Source organism: Doryrhamphus excisus, linkage group LG6, assembly GCF_037039965.1.
Source record: "Doryrhamphus excisus strain RoL-2023G ecotype Guam linkage group LG6, RoL_Dexc_Guam_v1.1, whole genome shotgun sequence".
Classification (NCBI taxonomy): Eukaryota; Metazoa; Chordata; class Actinopteri; order Syngnathiformes; family Syngnathidae; genus Doryrhamphus; species Doryrhamphus excisus.
Window position 1 is genome coordinate 19,870,412 of NC_136362.1, and position 21,098 is coordinate 19,891,509.

At 39.2% G+C, this 21,098-nt stretch overlaps 1 protein-coding gene across 1 annotated transcript in view; it reads left to right on the forward strand.

Moving 5' to 3' along the window:
- gpc1b (glypican 1b) overlaps positions 1-21,098 on the forward strand; it is a 92,362-nt gene that overhangs the window by 37,547 nt on the left and 33,717 nt on the right. The window contains exon 2 of the mRNA XM_058067570.2: positions 16,453-16,611. Within this exon, the coding sequence (XP_057923553.2) occupies positions 16,453-16,611 (159 nt within the window). The remainder of the gene's footprint in view (positions 1-16,452; positions 16,612-21,098) is intronic.

Here is a 21,098-nt window from a genome sequence, read left to right on the forward strand (position 1 = left end):
TAACCGAGAAAAGGACATTTTTATTTATTCTGCTTGGCTAGATGACACGTCTTCTTGTTTACCTTACTAGTTAATTTCATATCTCGGCAATAAATTAGTAGTTACATGGCTGACTACATTAGATAATTACATTTTCGGCAGCTGATGAGATGAATTTGGAAATCGGAATCCAGTGCAGTGAAACAGAAGGGAAACTTTTCACATAAAAATTCCATGTGTCGCATTAAAATGCAAAATGAGTGCTGCGTGCTTTTGAGCGGCAACAAACATCTATCAGCTACTTCGATGCCTCACTGCAGGTGGGTGGTTGACTGGAATGCCGAGTCAAATACGCAAAGAAGGAAAAGTTTAAAAACTTTGACACTGAGAGAAATTGAAAATAGAATCTGGCAGTTTTTTTTTTTTTTTGAATAATCTGACATTCAGAAACAAGGAGACAAGGTTTGTATGAAACGTACAATCATACTGAAAAAGACAGGAAAAACATCTTGAAGGCAGCATGCACATAAACACGGAGCACACGCAGAACCTCCAAGTTCGGGAAAGAACATTTGAAGAACTTTTTTTTTTCCCCCTTTCCTTTTTTTTTGGTGTGTCAAAGAAAAAGCCATGAAAAGACCTCTTTCAGGCTGGGATTGAAAGGGATTAGAAGGAGGCACATAGTGAAAGACACAAACATTCCTTCGCACATTTGGTACATTTACCTGTCAGAACGCTGCCATAAAGGACTTCCAGCCCCCTAAAGTCTTGTCACCAAAGGGATTTACAGCAGATTCATCATGTGGAAAAGGGAGAATAAAACCTAATATTTATATAATGTATAAAATGCTCCCTAAATCTTAGCTTTGAGAATCAGCACGTCTCATCTTTGATTTGGTCAGATGAGACAAACAAGATTTTGTGAATGTTCAAGTGTCACTTCGACCACTTTGAAGAGGAATTTGTTAAAAAATACTTTACTGGGCTGCATGGCGGGCAACCGGTTAGCACACAGGCCTCACAGCTAGGAAACCTGGGTTCAATTCCACACTCGGCCATCTCTGTGTAGAGTTGCATGTTCTCCCCGTGCATGTTGCGTTTTACTCCGGGGACTCCGGTTTCCTCCCACATTCCAAAAACAAGCTAGGTTAATTGGCCACTCCAAATTGTCCATAGGTATGAATGTGAGTGTGAATGGTTGTTTGTCTATATGTGCCCTGTGATTGGCTGGCCACCAGTCCAGGGTGTACCCCGCCTCTCGCCTGAAGATAGCTGGGATAGGTTCCAGCATACCCCATAACTTATGAAAATGAATGAATGAATAAATACTTTACCGCACCTTTTTACTTCATTGGTGATGATTCATTGCCCTGAAGGTCATCCTTTCAGTGTCAAGAACTTACACAGTAGATTAATTGTAGATTAGCTTTGGGGCCGCCAATGAATAGCGAAAAACTGCATGCAATTGATAAATAATATATAAATTGTCTATTTTTACACACAACTCCTACACCTCCAAACCCTCCAGATCAATATTTGCAATAAAACCCCCTCCTCTCCTCTTCAATTACCTTTGTTCAGTCACCACACAATCCCGATTTGAACACTAAATATGTCCTCATACACTTATTAAGAACATTTAAACAATAAATTATGTAGGCACACACCACTTTTTTTAAAGAATATACATTCTTTTTCTGTCATTTGAGTCATAATGGAACTCTTTCTATTGTCACTCAAGACAAACAGTAGAATCTTAGGTCCATGAAGTTGGAAGTAACCTACAAGCTAAAAAAATGATGAACAAACCGTTTAGTAAATTTAGTAAATCATATTTTTTTTTACATTTTTGTTCGTCAGTTTGAGTCGTTATTAAACGCTTTGCTCTTCCCCTAGAACAGGAGTCTCAAACGCGTGGCCCGCGGGCCAAATGTGGCCCGCAGGACACTAGTTTGAGGCCCCCGCCTTGATATGAAAGTTTAATGTTAGTGCGGCCCGCGCAAGTTTGATATGGATGCTGTATGGTATCATGTACCCAGAAAAAATTATTATATTTGATTAATGTTCATGTTAAAGGTTAAATAACTGTTAATAGTTATCCTCCCTATCCGTGTGGAAGTGGTAAGTTTTTGGCTATTTAAGTTGAAAGGAAATAACTTGAAGGCTACCGTTTAGGTCGCTAGCTCTCTAGTTTGCGAGTTAGCATGTGTCTCAAGACCCTGCAGTTGCGCAATATGTTGTAAATAAAAAGAGTATAAATGTGACTATAGTCGTGTTTTGTCATGTCTACAGGGCTCTAATAATGCTTTGTTCATTTTAATCTGAAAAAAATAATTTGTCTACCCACCAACTATATGTGGTTTCTCAAGTTTTTATTATTTGCCGTTTTATTATTATTATTGTTATATTTATTTATTTATTACTAATTGATTGATTTTCTTTATTCTTGATTTGTTTATTTATTTTTCATCTTATTTTGTGTAGAAAAATAAAAAGTAAGATATTTGAGAACAGTAGAATGTTTTATCAGAGCTTTTCCTGGAGAAAATTGGAACCAAAGCAAAGTTTTTTAAATTTTTTTGTTTTTAATAAATGCGTTTTTTGTTTTTTTTGGAAAACCTGATGCGGCCCAGTCTCACACAGACCCAAGCTCCAGTTAATTGTTAATTGAGTTTGAGACTCCTGCCCTAGAATATAATTGTATATATATATATATATATATATATATATATATGTATATATAAATTGTATATGTATGTGTAATGTATAATGTATAATATATATACACATTAATATGTAAATGTATGTATATATATATATATATATATATATATATATATATATATATATATATATATATATAAACCAGGCAGTAGCTTTCCCGCAATTGTACTTCCTCTTGTTGCACTGTAAGTCCCATCCCCTCCGCCCCAAAACCACAAATGGTCCAGTCCCGTCGTCTCACATTAACCTCCCTGAATCAGGAAGTAGCTCGCTCCCACCCGTACAGACAAAAATCATAATTTTAATATCTGTGCTCAGTTATTTGGAATATATGTACTGTGCGTATTCTTCTGTATTTGGTGTGCTTTCACCCTCTTTGTATTTGAATGGCAACCTTGAAAAATGTCATACTGTCATCCGTCGCCACTTCACAAATTTTCCATTTTTCCATCTTCTACCACTTATCTGACGTATCTTTTGTGGACTCTAGTAAGTATGGACACAACTGGTGCTTGTGGGCCTGCACTCCGCTTACCGTTCAATGCCCACACTGTTGTGGGTAAGTCAGGAGATGACGTGTGTGGTACATGAGAGGAGGTGACATGAGAGGCAAACAAAGCTCAAGACTGATCACGGTTGAGATAATTGTTTTGGCTCCGTTCCTATCATCCCTTCACTTTTGTGATTTTTTTTCTGTTTTTGTTTGTTGGCCTTTTAGCATTTCTGTCTCGCCTGTATGTCATCAGCATGTATTTGTCTTGTTGACAAGACACCTCACTGACTCACGGTGACAAAAGAAAGGCGCAAAGTACGAGCCTGTCCTGACCTGACTTCAAAATAGACATCTTGGCGCGCACTCGCATTGGCACAACAGTGCACTCCTTGTGTCAGGCACTCTTTCAGATCTGACTTCTGATGTGACTCACTGATTATGAGACAAGTTTGAGAGCATAATCATAGTGTTGTTGTTCATTTCCATCTCGCTTTAATCACCTCCTCTTAAAGTGTTGCTACTGGTACTTTGTTAATTTATGATCAAACAGGTGTAAAATAAGCGCCCACTCCACAAAGTTATAACTGCAGTGTCACATAATAATATCACTTATCATGATTTATATTGTACATGACTGTATATAATTAAAAAAAAAAACAGTATACCCCCAGGTTTTAAAGCTTGTTGTGTTGCTCCAGCCATAAATAAAATATGCCGATGCTTAAGGATCTGGGCAAGTATGGATCTGCTCCTCAGAAGTACAGATTCCCGGCCAGGGGCGTAGGGAGGTACGGTGGGAAAGTGGGGCGGGCGACGAAGAGACGGTGTGGAAGGATGAGTGAACTAAGACTGAAACGCTTGGCCATACTTTCATCTGTTGACTGAGACTGAGAATGTTTGTCTTACTTTCCTCGATATTCTCTCTAGTCGAGTCCAGTCCAGCATTTAACACTGATTAATGTGGATTAAAGCAGCTCTGATTGAATTGAAGCTTCAACTTTGCAAAGGCAACCAAGCCAGAATACGCAATAGAATTCAAGACTTTGATTATACACTATTATGCACCATTTGTCTCCTTTTTGAAGCAGATCACCACTGATTTGTGTGCAAAGAATGAGAGCGCCTGGAAACTTGGATTGGATATTGCACGAGTGTTATGATATTATTTAAAATTGGGGTCTAATGGTGCTTTATTCAGTACAGGTCAGTGGTGTACCAATTTCTCATATAGCACTCATAAAGTGAGGGGTAAACTTCTAAATATGGTTTTTAACATTATTAGAGCCCAAGAGGAATGAACTAACCCCACTATAGTCACCATTAAACTCATATTACCCAATATAGTAGACATTATAAGAATATGCCATTTAAGACATATGCAAATAAGGCTGGCTCTTTTGTGTGTTACTATAAATTTGTTACCTAAGGAAGCTGAGTGAGAGGTGCACAGGAAGTGACATTGGAGGTTCAGAGTTTGGTTTCAGCTTGGCGCTAGAAACTGCTTGAACAGTAGCCCGTTTTGTTATTAGGGATTATTATTAGCAATGATTGTGTCTGGTGCTTGTGTTTCTTACCGAACACCAAAAAAACTGCACCAAAATGCTTAATTTTGGCAAAATATACATAACATTTGCTTAAAAATACATATCTTTTAACTAATAAAAAGTAGTGGAGTTCATCCATTAACAAATGCTTTCACAGATCTAATCATAATCCTATAAATAATGCAAAATATACATTAAATTAATTGGTTTAGACAAGCACAACTCTGAATAGCAAAGTTAGCCCAATGCTAGTGCTACAAGTGACCTGGCTGGAATGATGAATCAGCTCAACTGCATGGGTGATCACTCATTGGTCGAGCTGATTCATCATTTCAGCAACTGTTCTCTAACATTGCGAATGACATATAATCCTGTTTGTGTGGCTTAGCGCTAAATGCTGCAGTATTAGAGTCCACAGTCTCAACTTTACTGCAGTGCCCAAATTTCCTGCTGCCCTCAGTCTCCTATTGAATGTAATGTATCTCCTCATTGTACTACATATCCAGAGATAATACAGGAAACTACTGTTTGTTAGTTTGTGTCATTCTGACTAATGCAATCAGTGTGGTGTGGGTTTTACAATCTCCTGTGCTACTGTTTTGAAGTGGAAAAGTGGCATTCCAGTTATTAAAATAGGTGATATTGGGTTTCCATAGCAACAAATAGAGTTGTCAGTGTGGCATGAAAAGGATTATGTGTGTAAAGTTTGTACACGTTGTCACTTGAATTGCCTTTTACTGTATTTTTGACCAGAAGACCAATTATGGTAAAACCAATTATGTAGACAAGAATCTGTACCATAACTGAAATGTTGTTTTTGTGACTTATTGTGAATGATGATGTTAAAAGCTCTCAATGTACATTTAAACTTTTATACATGTCTTTTTTAATGTAATTATCATTGGTTGACTGGATTTGTTCCATATTTCCCGTTGCTCCTGTCGTCTTAAGACCATCATTGTTTCCTTCTGTGTGAACCTCGCTGCATCCACTGCTGTTGCCTTTTTCACAGCACCCTTCACATTCCTCTCCTGCACACATCTTTCTCAGTGCGACTACTCGGTCGTGCCTGAATGTGTCGGCGCTCTTGTTTCCTTGACTGGCCCTGACAACAGCAGGTCAGCTTCTGTTCTACAGAGGTGCATAGAGCAGCAAGCTTGACTGCTTTGTTTGCTTCGTCACCATCGGGAGACAAGACTGCCACAAAAAGAGGCTTTGCTTGGAATGGAGTCAAGCCACAAAAAAAGAACCTTCTCCTTCTGCCTTGCATACATTCAGCCTCTATTTTCATGCCTCCATCATTGCAGAAACACAGTGGCCATTAAATCACATCTTATTAACGTAAATGTTTTTTAAATCAGTAATGCATTTGCAATTTTCATAAACCTCTGATTCTACCTGAATACCAGAATGTGGAAAATAGTGTTATTAAGGATGTTGGCCACATCCATTAACAAATAGCATGATGATTTACTTCTTAATTGAGTCATGTAAAAGAGTGGAACATAATGTCTTGTTAGTTGTGCTGTAACTATACCTATGTTTGTTGTGTTGCTGTTACGAGGTCCAGCTTCAATCAAAACCATGGCAGACAATAGATAGCAAGTATATCTATTTATGTGGAAATATGGGGTAATAACTATAAAATAACTAGCAATCTTCACTCGCTAAATGTACTGCAAAAAAGGTCAGTTAGGATAATTCATAATGCCACCTACAGAGAACATACTAACTCCTTATTTCTAAAATCACAAATACTTCAACTTGCTGATATAGTTAATATTCAAACATATTATATTCAAATATTCAAACAGCTAAGATAATGCATAAGACAACCAATTACCTAAAAATGTCATCTAATACTTCTCTACAAGAGAGGAGAAATATGATCTCAGGGAAGAACTAAATTTGAAACACTTCTATGCTAGGACTACGTTATGCTAGCCATAGCATTTCAGTATGTGGAATCAAACTATGGAATGGATTGAGTAAGGAAATCAAACAATACACAGCTATGAGCCAATTCAAGAAACAATACAAGCAGTTGATGTTTGCTAAATACAAGGATGAAGAGTCTTGAACCAGTCATGATGTGCTATATATATCACTATATTGACACTTACTATGGTACCCATTATGGCATTGGATGCCCATATTAAAAAAAACAAAACAAAAAAAACAACCTTAAACTGTATTATGGAAAGCAGGAAGTGAACAAATGTAACAGTTACTGATTGTTACTGAAGTACCAGATGGAGGGGTAGGATTTAATAAGCTTTGCTTCTTCCTACTCCTTATGTGGAACTGGGAACTGATTATGGGATGCACTCAATTGTAATCTGATGCATGTTCAAATGAAATAAAACCATTACCATTACCATTTACATTACTTCATATTAAGAGTGGACAGTGACATATGCTAAATCAGCTGGCAATATTTTCTATATCCATCCATTCATTTTGTATACCGCTTAACCTCATTAGTGTTGCAGGCATGCTGGAGCCTACCCCAGCTGTCTTCAGGACTGGTCGTTTGTATAGCCAGAAAATACAAATAAATATAGTTTATTCTAATCTTTTATTGTGTCTCTATGGACGCCACCATTCTTGTGTGACGTGACTGTACTGAACATCGTATATTTCAGCATCTTTTCTAGTCAAAGCGCTTCCATTTTACCAGTTTTCTGTGGTATTTCAGTTGTGCATGGTGTGACAGAACATGTGTTTTTCCTGTCAAAAACTTTTGCTCGGTCACCACTGGAAAGCCCATCTTCCCCACACACAAATTCAGCAATACAACACACCCAGTCCTTCGGATTCAAAAATGAGGTCAGCCTCTCCCAAGTTACTCCCTTACTTTGACATTGTTCACTGTTTTTTCCCCAAAACGACTGTGCCCTGACATTTTCCATTCCGTGCATGATTCAATGAGCTGACACACGGACTAGCTCAAGTTAGGACTTGTCTCCAACCAGCAGGAAAAGGGTGTAACTAGATTCTTGTATAAACTACATTCTAGTGCAGAATAGTGAACAAACATGATTGGGTTAAAAAAAAAAAAAGGCTAAGCCTTAATTGCCAGGTGGAGTGTGTTGGAACGCGTAGCCATCGGTCTCGTTTACAGAGCTGTGACCGGACCTGCTTAAGTGGATGAGGCAGGTTGTTTCCACCACTGCAAGCATCTGGCACTCTTTGTGGTAAACACTGTTTAAGTGTTTGTTGGCTGTGTCCCAGCGATAAAAGTAGAGAACATCACAAAGTACTTGTAGAGAAATAAAACGTTAATATGGCTTCATGCTTATCATCCCAAACAACGTGGCCCAGAATATATGAATTAATCAATAATAATATAGCAGGACTTTTAATAAGAATTTGTTCACATCTCTTCATTAAAGACGGTGAAGGTGAAAGGTTTTCCTGATGGAAATCACCGTTTAAAGTATTTTCCCTTTCAAAATGATCTGATGTGATACAATTTCTGTCCAGCTTTTTTCCCCTTTGTCAATTATCACCTATTTCCCTAATGGGTATTGTGATAGGCGTCATTTCAAGTGGGTTACTAATAACTACCAACTGCATGATATTAATGCAAGTATGTTGGCAAAACCCTTTCCTGTATCTGTCTAGTTCCCACACACGCACACAGTTTGTGCTTGGCATGTTTAATACATACATTAAATGTGTGAAACAAGAGACTTCACCATGTCAAATCCATTTCCTTGCTAATGCTGACACTGTCACACTGGCTCTGAAGTCGGATATGTCGGCATCTGTTTTACATTTGTTGTTATGGGTGATGATAAAAACTGGCAGCAATTTCCAGTTTGACTCTTTTCTCCTGAACCTTTTATGGACTTGTGGTTACACCTGCACTTAGATTAAAACGTGACGAGATTTCTCTGAGAAAAGCTGTCTTGTAGCAACAGGGCAGCCACAAGCCAATCAGACTGTGAACTACTATGAATGATAATAAATGAAAGTAGCAGCCAACTAGGCCTTATTGGAAATGCACATTACATGCTTTACACCAGGGGTCTCAAACATGCGCCCCGCGGGCCAAGTGTGGCCCGCAGGACACTGGTTTGAGGCCCCCGCGCAAGTTTGATATGGATGCTGTATGGTATCATGTACCCAGAAAAAAATTATTACGTTTGATTAATGTTCATGTTAAAGGTTAAATAACTGTTAATAGTTATCCTCCCTATCCGTGTGGAAGTGGTAAGTTTTTGGCTATTTATGTTTAAAGGAAATAACTTGAAGTATTATTACTGACCGATTTTCTTTATTCTTGATTTGTTTATTTATTATTTGTGTAGAAAAATAAAAATTAAGATATTTGAGAACAGTGGAATGTTTTATCAGAGCTTTTCTTGTAGAAAATCGGAACCAAAGCAAAGTTTATTCATTTTTCTGTTTTTAATAAATTTGTTTTTTTGGGGGGTTTTTTTGAAAACCTGATGCGGCCCAGTCTCACCCAGACCCTAGCTCCAGTGGCCCCCAGGTAAATTGAGTTTGAGTTTTTGAGACCCCTGCAGTTTAAACCTTGCAATCCAACCGCCCTTGGTAGGTTACCTTTGGACCCAGCATTAGCATCAGCGAGTGATGTGCGGATGTCCAAAATAGGTAGATGTCCGGGCTTGCCATTGTGACCCTTAATCACCATCACCATCACATTAATAATGGCAACACATGGTCTGCTGAGAGCACATGTTCGACTACAGTGCACCGTGTTGGCCACAGCATGTGGCTCCCTCCACCTTATACTCTGAGAGCTACATTTCCTTTTAACTAGTTTAGATTAATAAATGCCTTAGCAATTATTCTACCATTTACTGTATTCTACAAAGTGGTGATGTTAAAAAACTATAATGTCAACATCCCTTGGTGAGAAAAATCTGTTGCTCCTGTGAATGCGATAGAGGAATGATTATACATGTCATCATGGCTGCTCCCTTCTATTACCAGTACATAGGGTCAACCTGAACTGCTGGCACTGCAGACTAAAAATCATGAGTGAAGAGTTGCTGCGTCATTGCCGGGCTGTGTAATTAGCTACCACCTTGTCAGCCATGAGGAAGCTATTTATGTGGCTGGCTTACATTAGTCTGGTAGTGGGTCACAAATGGGGTCATTCAGTGTTGTTTGGGGCACAGACACAGATTTAAATGTTGAATAATTGTCAGGTGGTCACAGCGGAAATTCCATACTATATGTAATGTGATTAAATAATGTTGTTTTGTTTTAGTGAACCCTATAATCCCATATTTTAATCTTTGTTCATTGTCAAACTGGCTGCACACTTGCACTAATGACTGGATTAGGCTACTAATCTCTTAGAATTAGACTAATATGCTTATTTTTATACTGTAGTATATTATGAATTAAGGCAATGATTGTTGTCCCACAACAAGGTAAAAAAATATTCAGTTACATTTGAGTGGTTAGTGCCCAGGCCATACAGCTAGGATACCCGGGTTCGATTACCCGCTCAGGCATCTCTACGTCTATGTTCTCCCCGTGCATGCATGCGTTTTCTCCGGGTACTACGGTTTCCTCCCACATTCCAAAAACATGCTAGGTTAATTGATGACTCCAAATTGTCCATAGGTATGAATGTGAGTGTGAATGGTTGTTTGTCTATATGTGCCCTGTGATTGGCTGGCCACCAGTCCAGGGTGTACCCACAACCCTCGTGAGGATAAGCGGTACAGAATATGGATGGATGGATTTTTTGTAAAGAAATAAAACAAAGTGTTGTTTTAATGCCATTGTGTAGGATTATAACAAAATATTTCTAATATACAAAAACAAGAAACCAAAATAATAAATACTAATAACAAATAACACACTGTCGGAAAATGGAGGTGATTTATGGATGTTTTTGGAAGGTTTAAAAAATACCCTTGTGTTTGAGCATAGAATTTGAATGAGTGATTTCATAATGCTTTATGTGCTCATACACCCTCAATGCAAATTATAGGACCATCAGTCACAAACAGTGGAAAATAGTTCTTTTCAAATGTAAAATAGTGCTTAACTGTTTGTAGGTTTTCCCACAAAAATATGAACACCATTAATATCTCTCAGACAAAGTGAACAGTGGCTATTCAATGTCTTTTTTCCCCCCTGCATGTTTGCTGTCATCTTCATTCCCTCCCATGTGTTCACCCTTATGCTTCCTCTTAACTGTTCTTTAATAGCAGTCTTCTACCCTGGTGCACAGCGATAAGCGGATGGTTCAGGAATTGTTCTCTGTTTAGCGGCGATGTCTGTCAAAAGAAGGAGCGCTGGAGCACATCTACCGTATGCGCTTCAAGTGAGAATGAGCCCTAATTAAATCATCTCACACACACACACACACACACACACACACACGGTGGAGTGTTTAGGTGGGTGGGTGAGCCCTGTGTGATTGGCTTGCTGCCGCCATGCTGATTGGCCTCCCAGCAGGAGGTTGATGAAGGCAGAACAGCTTCCCTGTTCATTGAAATATATTTGAATAGATCATTATATTAGCTGCCAGTTATTTACGTGTGGTTCTCATTAGCTTAAAAACTGCTTATTTGGCAAATTATTGTGGTATTTGCGATATTAGTACTGGTAGGATTAGTTTTAAAATGATGGTTTATCTCGCTGCCATATCGTGTCTTTGGGAGTGTCTTCAATGAAGTAACCTTAAATGTTTTTTTTTCTATTTAATTGACAATTCGGTACATTTCAAATTATTTTATGCATGTAAAACTATAATTTTGTGTTAAAATTGTTAACATTTTTAACAGTCAACTGCTGATGAGATCACAGACGGGTAAGATCACTTTCCGTTCTGTTTGTGTTTTTTTTTTAGCTAGCTAATAAAATGCTTACATGGACAGCTGGACTCAGGCAGTGTATTAATAACACTAAATTAATTATTAATAACACGTGAATATTCAATGTTAACTGGAATATACACTAACCGGGGCGGACGCTAACCAAGGTTCCACTGTAAATACATATAGTAAATGATGAATGAAATGTTATTATGTTTGGCTACGCAATAAAGACGTGGTTTGTGTTCACATTTTTTTATGTCATCATAGACGGGTGACATAGCTGACCTCCGGTTCCTTTTTCCATATAGTGGCAAGCTAATAGGCTGTCAACAAGGTTTTTTTTATTCATTTAAAAAATAAATTAAGAACGCAGTTGCACTCACTGTGTATATTAAAAACATGACAAAACGTGCGCGATATTGTATGCTAACCCAAGAATATACACAAACTGAGGCAAAATTGTGGCATACACTTTAGACTTTAACCAAAATCATGCTAACCAAGGTTCCACAGCATATGATTAACTAAATGACTGACTTTCTAACTGGCTCAAACTTGTTTATTTGTATTGTAATTTGCAGTAGTTTTTGCTTGAGTTAGATCAATCAGGAGGCATTATTTCACCTTTCAATATTATGCACTGCACAGGAACATTCTGATTCTTGATGTGACCTTTACCCCTGAAGACTTCTTACAGGAAGACCATCCGCTAGTACTGTACCTGTGCTTGTGAGTCTTCTTTGCATGTTCTTTCAAATGAGGAATGGGGGAAACTGATATGTCATACTTATGCACACACACACACACACACACACACACACACAAACCCTAAAACCAGTGCAGGCATTTAAAGAAGCAGCCCAGAGGGTGACAGATTATAGCTGACCTCTAAGCAGACTGTATATTATTTCAACAGAAATCTCTCTCTTCATTCCTCCTGTTTTCTTCTCCACTTCTCCGCGCTCTCATCTCTACTACTTAACCTCCTCAAGCAATTTCGATATTTTTTTTTCTCCCCAAGTAGCCCCCTTTAAGTCCAAACTCTCTCTCCCTGGGGGGTTCGGTTGTGAGTCACAGCATGGCCAGTGAGTATGCGCTAAGAGATGCTCAATGTCACCTTCCTTATCCCAAGGCAACCTAAACTCCACGTTTGGTGTTCAAGGGGGAGAAAATTGCCTTTAATTGCTCCGATTTAAAGTTGGCCCGGATGAGACGTTTAAAGGGCAGTTATCTGGGAACTTGGCTGACACAAAATCATTGAGGCGCGCACACACACGCACACTCAGAGCATAAAATACAGCTGAGATGGCACAACATAGTGATTATGAACTGGAGCCATGTCAGTTCAATGGGGAGGGGCGGGTTCTTTCTTTTAATTGACAAGCTGGTAAATATTCAAGTCCAAAGAGGAGGCGGGTACATCTTACACACTGGTTGATAATTGTACCACTATTATAAGAGGTAAGGTAGGTGTGCCAATGAGTGTGTGTAACAACAAGCGGGGGAGATTGAGAAATGGGGAATACAGACTTTGAATGCTTATGAATGTTTGGCCTTTCAGTGCTAAGGTAGACATGATGAAATTCAGTCAGCTTTTTCCGCAGAGGCAGTAACTTAATCAGGGTGGAAATGCTGCGACCTGACCACTATTTGCAACACACCGCTTGCATACCAATGTACATTAAAAACCATCATGTTGGTTTTATTTTTTCCCTCAAAACGGCAACTTTTAAATACATTTTAATGTTCTGGTAATATATCTTTTTAGATTTAATTGCACCAAACATGAGAAACATCTTAAACTAAAATCCCTTTGTCATGGACATGATACCACATTTGACCCCCCCACCTCGCTAGACAGTGATGCAGCCACACAGACATTTTTCATTGGAGTAGCCAAGGTGAGACCATTACTCACATCGGGCTGGCAATAAATTAATAACTGAAATGTTGACATAGCCAGTGGCGTGGCTGGAGAGTGTCCAATGGTGGCCATATCTACCATTAGCCACCATGTAGCTCCGCCACTGTTGCTATGTGTATAAACTCATGATGAAATTTTAAGACCAGTTGAAAAATTGCAAGAATTTACGTTTTGCACTGTTGGATTTTAAGGAGGTCCTAAGTTGACATTCAAAATGCAAAGAAATGGGAGTGAGACAAAAATAGTCAGAAATTTGGTATGTTCATCAGCTGAACCAAAAGTTCAAGACCATCGCAAAAAAAAAAACCTACACCACCCCTCGAATAATGAGTAGCTTGGCTTGCCATGCATCCCCAAATCTTCTCAATTGGATTTCGATCAGTGGAACACATAGGGTCGTCCAAAAGAATGACATTTTGTCATTTCCACACAGAAGAGTCATTAAAGAGACCTCTTCCATATAGCCAGCTGCAGTTTGACGCCCCTCCACAACCTCAAGCTCCATTGTTCCATTGAAGGAAAAAGCACCACGGATCATGATTGCTCCATTGTACGCTAACCCTAAAATATACACAACACAAAGCAGAATTATGGAATAAATTTTCAACTTTAACCAAAAGCATGCTATCCAAGGTTCCACTAGAAAACATCTCACTTGGGATCCCCTTGTCATAACCGTAAAGTTGGAATCCATCAGGACTGCCAAGGTTTTCATTCTTATCAGATAATACCATTTTCTTTCACCTTTCAATGCCCCATGTTTGGTGTTCTCATGCAAATTCCAAATGGGCAATTTTGAGGCATTGAAGGAGACGAGGCCTTTGAAGACGTTTTTTGTCTTCTAAACCGTCTCGCGGATGTCATTTGATGGTTCTCGGACTGCCCTCGGTACCGGCAACAACCTTCATTTTGGCCAAGGATCCGTATCTTGACAGACAGCCAGTCGACCATTTGACTTTTTGGTTTCGTAACCCTCATGATCTTGTAAGAAATGTACAATAACTGTCTTACTGCGCCTCAACCTCAGGCTTTGCTTATGTAGCTGAACAATCCGACCGTGCAGAGAGAAAGCGTTTTTTTGCCTTTGCCATAAAGAGATCATGACATTGAATCCACGTTTTCCAATATTTTGGCTTTTAAAGATGATGGACTTAAACTTGTGATCAGCTCATGAACAGCCTATTTTACTTGTTTGCAATAAACTGCTTACTCAAAAAACAGTGCAAAATGTAAATTCTTGCAGTTTTACACACACACACATACACAAAACAAAGCTTTTGGAACACCTATGTGGACAAATACAGATCATTATAATTAAAGCTGCAGTCACACTAAATGGTGTGTTCCTTGTTGGGCTTACTAACATAACTTTCAAACTGTCCAAATTTCGACACCAAGGCAGGGTTTTGGCTAACACACTTCAAATACACTTGTGGAACCTCTGTGACTTATTAAAGATTGTTGAAAAATAGTATAATATGGGAGCTTTAAGTTAGGCAATTGGAATGGGCTGAGTGATTTACAGTCACTCAGGGTGTTTTTGCTGCTCCCAAAGTTAATGAGAACTTTATCCTCATTTAACAGATGCAGGATTTTTTTTTTAGATGTGTGATGCAAGCTTTTCACAGTTTGGAAATGCATGCGTGCATTCTATTCTCCACCCAGAAAATGATTTCAGCAATGTGTGTGCCATATGTTCATATAATCACCATACACTTTATTACGTACACCTGTGCAATAATATATTATGGTTGCCATAGAAACTGTCCATGTAAAGTAGCAACTTCAATGTGGTCTCAGTGGCCACTAGGAAGTCTTGTTGTTTGACCCAAAATATGCAGCAATATATTTTTAAACTGTATTTAAGATCCTTGTTATAGGTTAACCTATATAGTTATTTCCACCAACCTACCCACATATCTCAGTTCATGTTGGGTTATATTCCTTACCATGCCTAACCGATGACTCAATTAATCTGGATAGACGATCCGATCCATTGATAGATAGATTTTTTGTAACCAGGCCTAACCGATTACTCGATTAATGTAGCTAGATGGACAGATGTCAGATACATAGACAGACAGATGATAGACAGATACTTTGGTAGATAAATAGATAGCAGTGATAGTAATCTGCCACTGAAACTGCTCTTTTGTTGCTTGATGATTCTTTGCATTGATGGAAATGAGCCTCCTCAGTGTCCTTTACTGTACCACAGATGTCAGGCTGTCCAGCTCAGTGCCAATGACAGAGCCTACTTACATCACCAATTTGTCCAGGCGTGTGGCGTCCCCACTCCACTGTACACAGGAAGGCACTTGTTACCAGTCTGGTAGAAGATCTGTGGCAGCTTTTTGCATACGTTGAAGGACGCCAGCCTTTATTAGTTTCAGCAAATTTCAGTACAATGTAGATTTAAGCCACTGCACACTGTTATCCTTATTGATAAACATATAGTTAAATGAAAACTGCGATAAATGAACTGTTAGTCATGATTGAAAATAAGAGTATAATGAAGTAAAAATGTAAATGAATGTCACCCACATGTTTTATCCTGCCAAAGGTCCTGTTAGGTTGAAGTGCAATTTGCGTCTTAAACCGTTTTGTTCAGATTTGCACGGCAGCTTGACATGCAGAGCGCGGCAGCCCCCCTCGACAAGGCTGTTTGCTCATACTTACACACATGCTTTTTCTTGTATTGCTACATGTAGCTGCCAACGACTTGTCTGCATCTCACCAGGTAATCAGACAAGTGAGCCCACGCCTCCTTGAATGCCAACACAGCCACCGCAGCTTATCCTGCTTGTCATATGCATGCTCGCTCTTCAGATGATTATACAGCAGCAGAGAAGTTGTGGAGCCAAGTGTTGACATAAATGACAGTGCCAGTTTCACTAATGCTGTGTCTCTGCTTGTATTTCTCTCTCTGTGTCTGTCTCTCTCTCTTTTTTTCCTCTGTGCTTCCACCTTTTTTAGGCGAGCACCTGCACATCTGTCCCCAGGGTTACACCTGCTGCACCAGCGACATGGAGGACAACCTGGCCCTGCTGAGCCGAGGGGAGATGGAGGGACTCCTGAAAGAGGCCGGACGGACTTTACAGGTCTCCCTCACAGGACAGTACAAGGCCTTTGATGGTGAGTTTTTAAAACCTGTTTGCAATCCTATGGTAGTTGTGTTGTGAATTTCTCTTGGAAATGAATAAAGTATCTATATATCGATCTATCGCCATATCTATCAGATGACAGACAGGCAGTGTTTAAAATACACAAACATGCCAACACACAAACTTGACAAATGGCAAGAGGTTAATGCAAAATGATATATCATACAAACAGAAGGTATTGATCCTTTATCATGCTTTCATCTTTGCGGTGATGCGGTCAGAATTGTTTAAGCCAGTGGTGTCCAAACCTTTTCCATTGAAGGCCGCATACTCAAAAATCAAAGGATGGACGTGGCACTTCGATGTTTCACATTTTGTAAACCTACCCATGTATAGATGCTAAGAAGCTGAACTTTTTCTTATTCAATACCAAATACATATTTATACATTCTTAGGAACCCGAACACTGGATCCCAAATAGGTATATATGTTGTTTACATTTTGTGGGTTTCAGGCATGATATGTGATAGAAGAGTTTCAGCTAAAATGAAAGGAAAGGTATACAAAACTGTGGTGAGACCAGCCATGTTGTTTGGTCTAGAGCAGGGGTCTCAAACACGCGGCCCGTGGGCCAAATGTGGCCCGCAGGACACTAGTTTGAGGCCCCCGCCTTGATATGAAAGTTTAATGTTAGTGCGGCCCACGCAAGTTTGATATGGATGCTGTATGGTATCATGTACCCAGAAAAATTATTACATTTGATTAATGTTCATGTTAAAGGTTAAATAGTTATCCTCCCTATCTGTGTGGAAGTGGTAAGTTTTTGGCTATTTAAGTTTAAAGGAAATAACTTGAAGGCTTCCGTTTAGGTCGCTAGCTCTCTAGTTTGCGAGTTAGCATGTGTCTCAAGACCCTGCAGTTGCGCAATATGTTGTAAATAAAGAGTATAAATGTGACTATAGTCGTGTTTTGTCATGTCTACAGGGCTCTAATAATGCTTTGTTCATTTTAATCTGAAAAAAATAATTTGTCTACCCACCAACTATATGTGGTTTCTTAAGTTTTTATTATTTGCCGTTTTATTATTATTATTATATTTTATTTTATTATTATATTTATATATAATATTTTACTGATTGATTGATTTTCTTTATTCTTGATTTTGATTTTTTTTTTTATTTTTCATCTTATTTTGTGTAGAAAAATAAAAAGTAAGATATTTGAGAACAGTGGAATGTTTTATCAGAGCTTTTCTTGTAGAAAATTGAAACCAAAGCAAAGTTTATTCATTTTTCTGTTGTTAATAAATGCGTTTTTTTTTTTTTTTTTTGGAAAACCTGATGCGTCCCAGTCTCGTCCAGACCCTAGCTCCAGTTGCCCCCCAGTAAATTGAGTTTGAGACCCCTGGTCTAGAGACAGTGCCACTGAGGAAAAGACCGGAAGCAGAACTGGAGGTAGCAGAGATGAGGATGCTGAGGTTCTCATTGGGAGTGACCAGGATGGATAGGATTGGGATCAGGAGATAAAGTCAGAGAGCCCAGACTGACATGGTTTGGACATGTCCAGAGGAGAGACAGTGAATATATTGGTAGAAGGATGCTGCTTTTAGAGCTGCCAGGTAGGAGGCGTAAAAGAAGACCAAAGAGGAGGTGTATGGATGAAGTGAATGCAGGTAGTTGGTGTGAGAGACACAGATACAGAAGACATATGTTTTGTATGGAAATACACACTCAAGGAGGAAGTCGGAGAGCATGGAGTAGTGTAGCGTGTAGAAGATTGCATATTGTCGGGCCATTTTTACACATGCACACACGCATGTGTACACATAGTTTAGTTCAAAATGTGAAGGTAGTTCATGGTGTTGTATTTGTAAATAAGTTGTTATTTTGATGTAAAACAACCCCTTTTTGGATTGTTTATGTTCTTATATACTGCAGTTGTTTAGATATTTGAACTGTCATAAAAGCAAAACAAATGGTGTCAAAGTCCCCCTCTTGTGTTGCCTTCAGTCCCTTCTTGGATAAAGTACAGTAAAGTCTCGTTATATCAATATTCTCGGGAGTCGGAAAAAATACTGATATAACCGGACTATCCATATATCCGATCCTGCGCCGAACTGCATTTAAAGTGGGCGGATCTTTGATATGGCATGTAATTTTCTCCTTGAGTTCATGGATTGCGTATTTAGCATGCTTTTGTACTACAATAAATTTTGTACTACAGTAAATAAAAATAAACTTACGCTGTAGTGATTACCGGGACATAATTCACCCTGGAACTATCGATAGGGAAGGTGTTGCCACCCAGAGGGGTAGGCGCGAGGGACGGGTGTTTTCCGCTGTGTGTGCTGCACTCTGGTGGTGGAAGTATGAAAAATAAAGTTGGAAGCAGCCGTTCGCCGTGTTCGTTTTTGGTATTGAAATCCTTAAGCAAAGATTGATTTAAGCTGCTTTTGTATCGATATAAGCAGACCAAATTGGCTGGCGGGAGATGAAAAGGGCATCCTAGTAACCGGATCATCTTAATAACCGTGTATCGTACTAACGGAGCTAATTATATCATAAAAGACTAGAAATTTGCCGGGAAATGAAAATAGTATCGTAATAAGTAGTAATTCGTTTTAACCGATATCGATATAACAAGACTTTACTGTATGTCTCCTTACCAATGGCCACTTGCAGATACTGTTCTCCTTTGTTAACATGTCATGCATTCAATGCAGTGTGACTTTTTAGTGGCTTTTTTAAAAATAGTTTCTTGCTATTTTGAAGAAGGTACCACTCTAAATAGAAGTGAGAAGAGCTGATCCAAGAAAAACAATGTTTGTTGATCAACAGCACTAAATATGCTAATTAATCTGCATATTATACAAAGTGATGCTTTATTGACCCCTCCAGTTGATGTATGTTGTATTTTCAATAGAAGATCAGTAGATTGAAATTCAAATAGCCATGTCATGGTACCCTATTCCTCGTGTTGACCTTCGCTATGGAAAGTTGCTGGGATTGAGGCATGGACATTCCAAGGCATTGTGCGCCTATGGTGATAGAGAGTTGTCTCTTTGCTCCACTGGATCTGCTTCAGCCAGCGGGTGACAATAGATCTGTCAGATAATGCCTGGGAGCTTTGCTACTTCGCCTGACCTTTAGCGCTCACCATGATTAGTGGCTGAGTGACGTTTGCTTACTTTTCTTCTATTGCTCCGAGTCGTTCATTCTGGTTGTCCCACTTCTTTTTTTTTATCGTGGATGCTGTTGCAGAGGAATACACCAGTTGGGCCAAAATACACAAATGCACAAAGCTTTGCAAGGCATACACATTCCATCCAAGTTAGTTAAGTGTTATCCGGCAGTTCCTGACCTTTCCCATTTGGAGGATAACACCCCATTTTGCAAAAGCAGGGCCAGTAAACAATGCAGAAGACACATATACACTATCAGGCGCCACTGAGCTCCATCTTCCAAACATTTCATGGTTTAACATTGTAACGTTTGGAGGGAATGGTGTCTTCTGTTGCCTCATAATGGGGTTTTCTATTTAGTTCATGAATATTCACTTCATAAACTCTCAATTAAATAAAAAGGAAGACTCATTGAGCCCATTTAATCCTACTTGTATTATAAACTTGCCCCTCCTCTTGGCTCAGCTGTCTATTTCCTTTCTTTTTGTGCACCCTTACCTCAACATCAGATGGGACGACAGAGCTAAAGGAGGGTTGGGAGGAAGTTTATAGTACCTCAAGGTCTAAAAAACCGTCTGTTGTTGACTGCATCCTCAACAACAGATTAAACATGGGCCACATTTGTTGCAACCTAATTAATATATTTAAATTACAGCCGACTTAATAAGGACATCCTGTTTTATGAAATTAGGGCTCCCTTCTTTGTGTCATTTTTATTAGTATGGTTAAACAAGAAGGGGAAAAGTTTTCATCCAACCACTTCCCCTTGTGTCCAAATGGCTGCAACAGTGACAACATAGCACGCTACCAGTCCTGACACATCTGGCTATGTTTAGCAGGGTGTGGACTAGCTAGCGCCATGTGACTTAAGTGTAGGGTGTTACTCTTCCAGCCCAGGCAGCCTAGACCTTTTTAGGTCCACTGACTTTGGAAGAGGTCCCAAGCAAGCCGCCAGGCCACAGATTAGAGGACCAGCGTGCACATATGGAGGATCTGGGTCTTGCAACTATATGCACACCATATATGCGAGCATGCTGATGTGGCTTTATGTGTTTGTCAGGTTGTAATTTGACTGCATGCAAATGTGAGTGAGTGAAAATGGTCTTTTTGTTTGCAGTCGTAGTGTTTAAAGCAGTGGTATATGATGCGGAGGAGAAAAATGCAAAGGGGTAAATGAGAGGACAAACGAGATGAGTACGTCAGAAAAAGGGGGTATGCTTCCAAATTGTAGATAAAGGTCAAAGGGGACATTCAGTGGGATGGAATAGAAGTGGAGCTCTGTGCTGGATGGCAGCCAGGAAACTAAACAGGTGCTAACAAACCCCCATCAGAGCTGT